Below are 11,325 nucleotides of genomic sequence, written 5' to 3' on the forward strand. Positions count from 1 at the left end.
CCACCGATATATATCGAACTAATAACAGACACTCTCTTTTTGGCGCGTCGCGTTGGTTATATTTATACCTGTGTGGAGGCGTTCTAGAAATTTCAGTCTTACGTAACAATGCAAGTTACATTTTAAACGTTTACGTATATGCATATATTGTTGATTCTTACTCTAGAGAATCTTCTACAACTTTGGAGAATAGGCGGGAGTTTTTGCAATACCTATCTAACAGTATAAGCTATGTATGTTTCTAAATATAAACTTAATCTAAACAATGTTCATATTAAAATAAATACATAGCAACAAAGTCGTTACAATAGTAATTCAGCAATACAGACAGAGTGGGACATAATAATTTCCAAATACAGACAAAGGGGACAATAGAAACTTCACAATACAGATACTAATTCAAAATGAAGAGCTTTTACTCAAAAACAATACCTGATGTCCCACCTGTATTCATGAAGGTATATGGTATTTTCACCCATAACAGTATCTTATGTAACACATGATCTATACAACCATATCAGGGACATCGGAGTTCAGATAATAGCCGTCCTTAATACTGAGATGTAACTAGAGGGAGGGCAATCAATCATTAGCATTTGCTGCATATATGGACGCTTTTAACCGAATTACTAGGGAAACTGACAGTCATTTTTATAACACGTCCGCACTTGAAAGTGTCAAAAGTATTCAGTATCATATCGTGAAACCAAACCTCGGACCTTCGATCTGCAGTTGGGCACGCTAATCACTACGCCACGTGCGGTACACATTGATAATGGTGGTAGACACCTTTAAAATTCGTAATCTTAAACCAATAAATGGCGAGAAAAGAAAACTATTTAATCACGAAGAGAGGTATGTTGTGTTATCTATTAACTTGTACTTTCGTTTTCCATTATTGTAGATGTAAAGGGGTTGTTGTGACTCAATCTGTATCTATTAACGAAACTAAACAAATTAAACTAGTATACAATAAAGTTACTGGGTGAACGTACTGAAGTAACTATAGTTTCAGTTTTTAACTAATAAAACGCGTCGATGAACATTGACTTTCAAATTATAGGGGCCATCTGTGTAATGTTATTATAAATGACAATCAATTCTCGTGCTTATTCTGTCTGATTTTAAAAGCTTGTGAGCGAACCTTGAGTTTATTAAAAACAGTCAGATTTTGTATGTTTGCTAGAAAGTTATAAATATCTGTATATCAATCCTAAAGAAATAAAATATATAAATATCGTTGAACATACATTAATGTAGAACAACATATTGCACGTACTTAAATGATTTGTGTTTCAAAACGTCATCTTTGCTCTACGGATGTTTGCGCTAGACGTCCATAATTTTGAAGTGATAGAGACGGTAGCCAACTCTTAGGCTACTCTTGCCAGACGGAATAGTGAGATTTAACCGATAGTATTATAACGCACCCATGGCCCCAAAGCGCGAAACGCGATTTTTTTTTCTCGAAGTAACGAGACGCGAACCATGGAACCTCAGATCCACAGTCCGCCCAGTGCCAGTGACATTTTTCTTTCGTTTTCTCTCTGTTAAATACCAATCATGTATTTAAAACAAAACGTGGGAATGACACATATTGTTCTAAAATCTAAAATCGGTGTAATTACGTCTTTACTTTCTGAAATTATTTTTTACAGCTTCGTTGAAAAATATCTTTTCAGAAGATGTCTGCATATATATTAGAAAAAACGGCAAACTAGAATATTGATGGTTGTAATATACTCATGTTTAACTTTTTCTTTTTGAAAAAAGATTGTATTCAAGCAATTCATGATGAACAAACTGTTTTTAATTAATAATTTCCAATATTTCATTCTTATATTAAACAACTTTACTTTTTTTACTATCTATCTTAGAGAAAAAAAATATTCAATTGCACATTTTCAAATAAAGTTAATTATTTAAAGATGGTTTTATTTTAAAAACTTTAAGCACACTACTAATCTTTGAACAACCTCTGGGTCAGGTGTACGATATTGTTTGTTTAAGACTCAAAATAATATTCATCAATACTTAATCAAAAGTTGTAAAACTAGGCCTTTACAACGACCCCCTCACCCGATGGGTCAGCAAAAGTTTATGGACTTAAAATGCTACAATCAGGAGCAATGAGACACCAAACGTGAATCCTGGGATTCACGGTCCGACATGTTAAAACTGGCTACGACCAGCCTGAAAAATACTTAGAATGTAGTTTGGGTAAAAAAAATCAAATTAGTTTGTTGTCTAAATTTGAACAGGTAACCGTATTTTTACTTTTATTGAAATATTTTTTTCAGTTTGGGCTATGTGCACTAATGTGTATATTGAGTTAGGGCTATATACCTTAATTAAGTTAGAACTACGTACGTTGTTTATATTTAAAATAGAGCTACGTCCATAATGTGTATTTGAGTTAAAGCTACTTACATTAATGTGCACACCAAGTAGATCGTATTTTTGTCCAGGTGGCTCATCACTGGGTAAGTATCGGTAGAACTCGACATGATTCTTGTACCACTTCACAGAGTATAGTTCATCTTCCTCCAGGTCATATCCACAATACAGCCACACGGGGGCGCCCTGTTTGACTACTGAAGGAACGTCGAGTTCTGTCAGCTTCAGACATAGCACGGCTGGTGGGAATGAAACTTGCTACTTTAATTCTTCATCATAGAAATTTGTTTTTAACTACGTGAGAATAACAGAAATATGGAATTAAAGTACTTTTGTGAAAAAAAAATTAAAACCCTTAACTTATATAATAATTTACTTTATAAAAACCACACAAGTCTAATCAGTAATTTATTCATAACATCCACCTTTTCTAAATATTATATTTTTATATATAAATACTCTTATAGCAAATTAATGAATATATATGTTTTATGTTTGTTTGTTTGTAGTTAAGCACAAAGCTACACAAAGGACTATCTGTGCTCTGATATCTTATGACTAATAAATGAAAGAAAAACATTTTATAACTTACAAGTTCATACATTTAAGAATCCAAAATTAAACAAACTTCTGATGTGGCACTTCCTAATACATACTTCAACTGTTATAATGTCTGACCAATGAAAAGTATTGGTCGCATCTATAATTGTTAACTTTATAGATAACAAAAGAACAACCCATCATGATTTCTGGAAAACGAGTCCGTCGTTAATCGTTGGCAATCTTTAGTTATTAAATTATTGTCAACACGAAGTATCTTACAATCAAAGTAAACAAAAGAAGCTTCGGCAGGTTGTTTGTTGTTAAGCACAGAGCTACACAATGGGCTATCTGTCCTCTGCCCACCACGGGTATCGAAACCCACTTTCTAGACTTGTAAGTCCGTAGACATACCGCTGTGCCACTGGGGGGCAGCATGAAAAGGAAGGACTGCGTTAAAAACAGCAAGATCAAACCTGTGAAGAAGAAACACTTTAATTACCTAAACAAGACTGGTAGACGATGTATCCCCACCTCTATGTGGGTCCTACTTCCTCAGTTACCTCCACAATCCAGGACACATCTTACACCCCACATTAGAGTCTGTGCCCTTTTTGAAATATGTTTTATATAGAAAGAGAGAGAGAGAGAGAAAGAAATAGATCGTAGGTTATTATTGTTCTTTATTAAGAAGCCGTAATACTATGTAGTGATTACCTTAACAATTATTTAAAAAACTCTGTGCTATTCAGTCTGTTCTTGTGAACAACAACACATTCTGATTATATGTAATATTAGTAATTAGTATAGAGACACCAAAATAACACTGGCTTCTCCACCCTAATAATTCTTAATTCTTTTTAAGGCACATTGTTCTGGTATGATAAGAGTAACATATTACAAAAAACGACGTTGTTTGGCCCAATAATAAGAAAAATTATTTAGTATAACTTACAGCCAAACTAGTTTTTGCCCTGGTGATGGTAACACGTTTACCGAAACTAATTGGCTCAAAGTTATATTAAATAATTTTACTTATGATTGTGCCAAAAAACATCGGTTTTTAATTGTTACTCTTAATCCACCCTTATAGTTTAATTTGTTTGAATAACAAATGTTGGATTACTGTTCTCAAGTCGTCTTTAGGCTTAAGCAGTATAACAATATGAAATGTTTAACAGAGTAAAATTAAATGAAACCATTAATGTAAGGAAACGTATTTATTGTTTCGTGAGCCCACGCTATGAGTTTGAAAAATATTGTTCAGAATTTTCTTAGTTTCTTTTTTTCAAATAATTAACTTTTTTGACAGAAAAACTTAACTTGCAAACACCATTAACACAAGATAAGATGAACTTCTATTTAATACTTCTATATTGACCAACGAGAATGGGGAAACGGAAAGCTAAGTTGCGCTATATGCAAAGAACAATCAAAAATTCATTAACTAACAAAAGACTTACAGGAAGGTACTAATTTCAAATAGTATAATTAGTTTCGGTTTTATGAGTTGCAGTTGGACTTTCATAAGTGTTCATCTCACAACATTTTAAAGCAATAGTACGCAATATTATCTGTAGATGATAAGGAATGAAGAAAACAAATAATTACGAAAAACACAAGTATAGTTTTAAGTATAAGGACTACGTTTCGGTCAGTTACTCCTGCTCGGGTTTAAAGTACTACGTTTCGGTCAGTTACTTCTGCTCGGGTTTAAAGGACTACGTTTCGTCCAGTTACTCCTGCTCGGAATTAAAGGACTACGTTTCGGTCAGTTACTTCTGCTCGGGTTTAAAGGACTACGTTTCGTCCAGTTACTCCTTCTCGGACTTAAAGGACTACGTTTCGATCAGTTACTCCTGCTCGGAATTAAAGTACTACGTTTCGGTCAGTTACCTCTGCTCGGGTTTAAAGGACTACGTTTCGATCAGTTACTTCTGCTCGGGTTTAAAGGACTACGTTTCGTCCAGTTACTCCTGCTCGGAATTAAAGGACTACGTTTCGGTCAGTTACTCCTGCTCGGAATTAATATACTACGTTTCGGTCAGTTACCTCTGCTCGGGTTTAAAGGACTACGTTTCGATCAGTTACTTCTGCTCGGGTTTAAAGGACTACGTTTCGTCTAGTTACTCCTGCTCGGACTTAAAGGACTACGTTTCGATTAGTTACTCCTGCTCGGGTTTAAAGGACTACGTTTCGATCAATTACCGCACTCTTGCTCAGGTTTAGAAACTTATGAATGAGTAATGCCAGGTGTGTTGAAGCGTGATTTAAAGTACTGCGATGTAGTGGCCCATTCTAATTACTGTACATATTTAATAAAGGCATTAAAGAGCCTTCTAGCCACATACCTAGGTGGCGGAACTAATTTTCTCTGTTGTAACAGCGACCTTCCCTGATAATTATACACTAGTTTTTGCTTTCTATTCAAAGAGGCACTTCACTGCCCGATCAAAAGTTGGAGCAGGTGCCCTCAGTGCCCCTACCTGGTTCTGTCGCCTGTAACCGCATAAAAGTCAATCCAATACTGGAGTCTCATTCTTACTCAATGAACCCTGGTGTAATTTTTCAGAACCTCGTAAAAACCCTACTGTAAAGTTCTTTTAATGTCATCATAAATAAAAGTATATATTTTATAAAAAGTGTTATTTGCATGACAACTAATTGAACGTGAAAAACTAAAGTGTTCCAAATGCTTTCAGACTGGACAGATACCTGAGTTATTTATTTTTTAGTGTGTGATACTTTAATTCCATTCATTTTCATCTACAAAAATGCTTTAAAAACCTCTATGTGCAGTAACTTATTTTATGTTTGTTGTTAAGCACAAAGATGTACAAAGGGCTATCTGTACTCTGTCCGCCATTGGTATCGAAGCTCTATTTTTTAGCATTATAAGCCTACAGACTTACCCCTGAGCCATTGGGGGGCATTAATTTTAGGTAATTTGTTTGAAGTAATTGTGTATTAGAATAGAAATGTTCTTTATTCTGTTTATTAAGAACTAATTTTAAATGACTGTATTGACATATTTTGTCCCCCAAAGTTTCCTGTCTCAAGAGTAACAAATATTTATATTTCTTACTTTTCAAGTTCATATGTCATGCTGTGTTGTAGCCTACAGAGTGCATAATTCTTCTCGTGATTCATGACATGTGTACATTTTCCTAACCTCATGACAGTCCAAATTGCAACGTTAAGCGTCCCTTATATGACATCATTTTCGTGTCTACTGACTGACTGACAGACAACACACTAATGTACAGTGGTGAGAGTGGTTAAAACAGGTGACATCATTTTCGTGTCTACTGACTGACAGACAGACAACACACTAATGTACAGTGGTGCGAGTGATTAAAACAGGTGACCCCTTCTGACAGAAACTGAAAATATTTTATCAAAGATAATTCTAAAGGTGTGATTTAACTACTCGTTTTCGGTGGAGCCCTGGCTTATCGGAAATTTGTATTTTTTTAGTATGTTATGAAATAAGTTTTCATCGTATGTGAATTTCAGTTCCATTAAAATATCCTGTTACTCCAAGGGTACCGTATTATTTCATATTTTCACTCTAAAAATATGTAAAGCTTTTGTTTGTTTGTTTGCTTACTTTATAGCAAAGCCACATTGGGCTATCTGCTGTGTTCACCGCGTGGAATTGTACTCCGGATTTTAGCACTGTAAGTCCGTAAACCTACCGCTGTCCCACGTGGAGACATATGAAAAGCAACAAAAATTGCTTCCATGGCATATTTGTTTAACTGCTGCATATCCCAAGCAGCTAGAGAGCGAAACGGATATTCAGTCGCCGAACGCAGCGCCTACGGATTTCTGAGCGATCAAAATGCTGAAACGGGCGCAGGGAAATCGCCATATTCGTACACTAAATGCCCCTTGAAAGCATGCAGGGAAGGGTGGTGTGATTTGTACAGCCTTACGACGTAGCCTTTTGCAACATGAATTATGTTGCAGAGCTACTCTCGCTTTGCCCAATAATCAGATAGAGCACGACCATACGTGCAAATATTGACTCTTAAGAGGCAATGAGGCTCCAAATTCATTCTAACATAAACGTTTTCAACCTCTCTATTTTTTAAAATAATATGTTTTCTTATAACGTTATGTTTTTTATACAGCTTTTTTTCCAGATGCGATTAAAAACTAACTATTTTTATTCTTATTAGAGGTAGCCATAGGTAATGCAGATTAATCCAAGGAATTTTTGCATTCTACTAACCACTTAAATGGTAGTATTGTAGTAACAGGTTTGCATTATCACTGTTTAAATACGAAGCCATCTATTATAATGATACTCAGTTTTGTCTATCCTGAAAATGCGCGCACATCTTACTATCTAAATGCCCAAAATGTGGGTGTAAATATACTTTAATAAACATATAAAAAGCTTATCAAAGTTTTTCAAAAGGCCTAACGTTAAGTTAATAACATTACAAGTTTGTTTGTTGACATTATTAAGTACAGTAAAGTTTAACACTATCTAAACTAACGCAAACCACATATACAAGTTATAGTGTTAAGTTATCTCTTTATCGAATATAAGTCATACTTAATAAAGGCTTAACTAATGTTGGGCCAAAGACAAGTGAACTTATAGATTTCGGAGTCTGCGATTAGAATTATTTTGTATTATTTTAGAAATCCTGTGTTTAAAGAAATGTTGTTGCAATAAAGATATTAATTTGAAGGTAAATGTGTTGCGGGTCTCTGCTAGTTCTTAATAATTAATACTGGTTTTTTTTCTCGTATAATGAGCATTAATATTTTAGAATCATAAAGCTCACTAATATTTTAATTAATTTGACTATTTTCATGTTTTCATTTTTGGTTGTTATTCATACTTTACAGAGACACGAATTCGTAAGGCAAAGGATGGCTGGATCTGATCTAGTTTTCGATTACCATCTGGTTACGGTGGCATTTTGTTTTATTACTCGTCGAACAGAAAAATAGCAAAATAAAAAGTCTGATTTTTAAACACAAGAATATATACCTTAGTTAGTATTTTCCTCTTTTTTTTAATTAAAAGCAAATATTAAACCAAATCTTACATGTAAAGCAAATATTAAACCAAATCTTACATGTATTCCCTCAAAATTCTTTGTGCACAACGTCTTGTAAAGTTTTATATTAGATATTTACAGCAAAGTTTAGGGTTAAGGAGATAATGTTAATTTGTGATAAGGCGATAATAGATTCCTTTGTTAAAAATCTACCTTTCAAATATTCTTGTGGTAAATTTAGCCCTGCGATGTTTTGATGGTTAATAAAAGTTAGTCTAGTTGGCTTTGTTTCACTTACATCAAAGATCTTCTTTTGATGTTTTTATTACCTTTGTGATGTATAAGTTACAGTTAAAAGCGTGATATTTCGTATATTGATCTGAACATAAAATAGAATATTATGTAACATTATAACGTTATCATTGTTTTTCAAAATAATATTTGAAGAAAAAACTAACTTATTTCATGGTGGTTTCTAACCTATGATTGTTTAAGCTGCAGAAACATAAGTTTTGTGAGGGATAAAAACATAATTACTTGTTGGTGAAGTTTACTCTTTTTTTTACAGAAACATTGGAGAATAGTTACAACATAGTGCTAACGTTAAGACAATTTCTCGACGTTGTAATTTAAATATTTTAACTTCATTTTTATTGAAAAACAAACTTAATTTGTGCTTACTTTAAAGTAAATTGCACTGCTGACATAATATATTTAAATTTATAATTACAATTTGAGTCATAGAGTGAACTTTAGCAATCCTTTTTTTTTAATTTAGTAAAAAATAATAATAACTGATATTGCCCCTTATGCAAAGAAAATAAATTTGTACATTTTAAACAGACAATAGCAAATACTTTCTACTTAACAGCAGGTTTCACTTTCCCTGCCAAGCTGTCGTGATTTTTATTCAGGAAGTGCTGGTCCAGAAGTGGGTGGGGAGAAGAATGGAAGGATGGGGTACTAGCAACTCTGAAAGATAGAATAATATTCCACAGTATTTCCAGTCAAGTCTTTGTCAAGCTAGTAATGAAGTATCTTCCTAAGCGATGAGAAAATAGCTCAAATTTAGAATATCATTAACCTTACATAGGGGTTTCCAGCATTTTAGCACAGCTGATAATAACATCACGCTGTGCACGTGACAGTACTTCTTTTGCCATACGTGCTACAGAGTCTATTCTTCCTAATTGGCTTAACTAATGACTTTAATTTGCATATAACAGCTATTGAAGAGGTGTAGCGATCTATCACGAAAGTCAGCATCCGTTAATTTATTAAGAATACTAAAAGCTTCGATAGAACGTTTACATACTAAATTGGCCAGACGACGCCCAGCTTGTCCAACCACTTCTGAAAGGACCAATATCAGGACAATTGAACAAGGTCGATCCACCTTGCAGAAAAGTTAATACACTGTGGGTTGTGGTTAACAAAGAATAACTAGGGGTTGAGGAAGTTTATTTCCACTTTGATATTTTTTTAACAACTTTTCGACAGTTTGAAACTGTTTTTTTTTATGAAAATACATGTGACAACAGTTTTTCTCTCAAGCAAGATATTTTTTTAATCATCTAATCGATAAATATATTTATATTTATAAATATTTTAATTTATTTAATTCATAAATATTTGAATTTGTTTAATTTATAAATATTTTAATTTGTTTAATTTATAAATATTTTGATTTATTTAATTTATAAATATTTTAATTTATTTAATTTATAAAATATTTTAATTTATTTAATTTATAAATATTTTAATTTATTTAATTTATAAATATCATTTCTATTCTCAATATATTAATTCATACTATCAGCTCTGATGGCACTAATATTTAACAAGACTACATTGACCCAGTGAAGTGGATTCTAATGTTATTTACTTTGTGAATACTTCGGAAAGGCTTTTATGGATCTAGGACTAGTCTATCTATGAACAGACTTAAGATATAGGACTAGTCTATCTATGAACAGACTTAAGATATAGGACTAGTCTATGTAAGAACAGACTTAAGATATAGGACTAGTATACGTATGAACAAACTTAAGATATAGGACTAGTCTATGTAAGAACAGACTTAAGATATAGGACTAGTATGCGTATGAACAAACTTAAGATATAGGACTAGTCTATCTATGGGTTACCTTTACTTATTAAATTAAGCCTGTTCATAGATAAACTAGTCCTAGATCTCAAGTCTGTTCATAGATAGACTAGTTCTAGATCTTAAGCCTGTTCATAGAGAAACTAGTCCTAGATCTTAAGTCTGTTCATAGATAGACTAGTTCTAGATCCTAAGTGTGTTCAAATTTACAGATAGAGTAAGAGCTATAACCACTTTTGTAAATGCACGGTGAACGTATCACCAGCCACATGTGTATTCAATAATCGCCAATCCAGAGCCTCAACCTGAAATCAAACGGATCCCCGGGGGGCAGAAGAGTCAATTTACGTTTGGAGCTGCATTACTAGCCCTGTGGCAGCTTATCACACTAAATATGGCAAGTATTAGGTACAAAACCCAACTGTGACTTATGTAAAAAAATTAACCGTCAAGCCCTTTCAAAATATAAGCATAGCATAATAATACTGATGCTAATATTTTATATGCTTTGAAAAGGGAAAATGAGATGCACCGCAACAGGCCAGTTGTTAAAATTAGATCCAAATGAATCATTGAAACATATTATATTTTTAGTTAGTAGCTTCGTTTGTGTTTAAAATGGGCAATGGGTACTGTATATTTAAGCTGGTGTAGTCGAATAATTAACCATTCTGTGAAAGTCTGTCGCTATTATTCTCGTTTTCCAGAACTATCACGAAAGTTTGTGTCGTGTGTCAACTGTTGAAAAGGTATCCTGGTTCCTTATTTTTTAGTCTATAATTATATATGTTAAATATTGTCATAATAGGTTTAATTCATTTAAGAGTTACAAATAGAAACACCGTTTATAATTCCATGAATGTTGACAGATGGAAACAAGATCTAACAAGATGACTGCATTAATTCTGAGTTTGTTACGAAAGATTGAAAGTTTAAAGAACGATAAGGCTCTTCGGGCAGATATTTCTCAATGGTTTTGAAGGACGTTAAGGATTGGATATGTTAGCCACTTGCTACTATTTGGAAGTTAGCTAATGTCACTCCTCATTTCAAGGGAGGTGATAAAAATTGTCCCAGTAATTATAGGCCCATTAGCCTTACATCAGTTGTGGGGAAAGTATTAGAAAGTCGAATAAAAGAAGCTTTGCAAAACCATTTAATAAATTTTACTGGATTATTATAATATGAATTAGAAGTACTAGCAGAGACCCACAAAACATTTCCGGCCAAATTAGTATCTTTATCGTAACAGTACTTCTT

General features: G+C 33.4%; 1 protein-coding gene across 3 annotated transcripts in view; it reads right to left on the minus strand.

The window, feature by feature from the left end:
* LOC106457325 overlaps nucleotides 1-11,325 on the minus strand; it is a 105,080-nt gene that overhangs the window by 32,780 nt on the left and 60,975 nt on the right. For all 3 annotated transcript variants that reach the window (XM_022383198.1, XM_022383197.1, XM_022383196.1), the window contains exon 2: nucleotides 2,431-2,636. In XM_022383198.1, the coding sequence (XP_022238906.1) occupies nucleotides 2,431-2,636 (206 nt within the window). The remainder of the gene's footprint in view (nucleotides 1-2,430; nucleotides 2,637-11,325) is intronic.

This window comes from Limulus polyphemus, unplaced genomic scaffold (assembly GCF_000517525.1).
Source record: "Limulus polyphemus unplaced genomic scaffold, Limulus_polyphemus-2.1.2 Scaffold317, whole genome shotgun sequence".
NCBI lineage: Eukaryota > Metazoa > Arthropoda > Merostomata > Xiphosura > Limulidae > Limulus > Limulus polyphemus.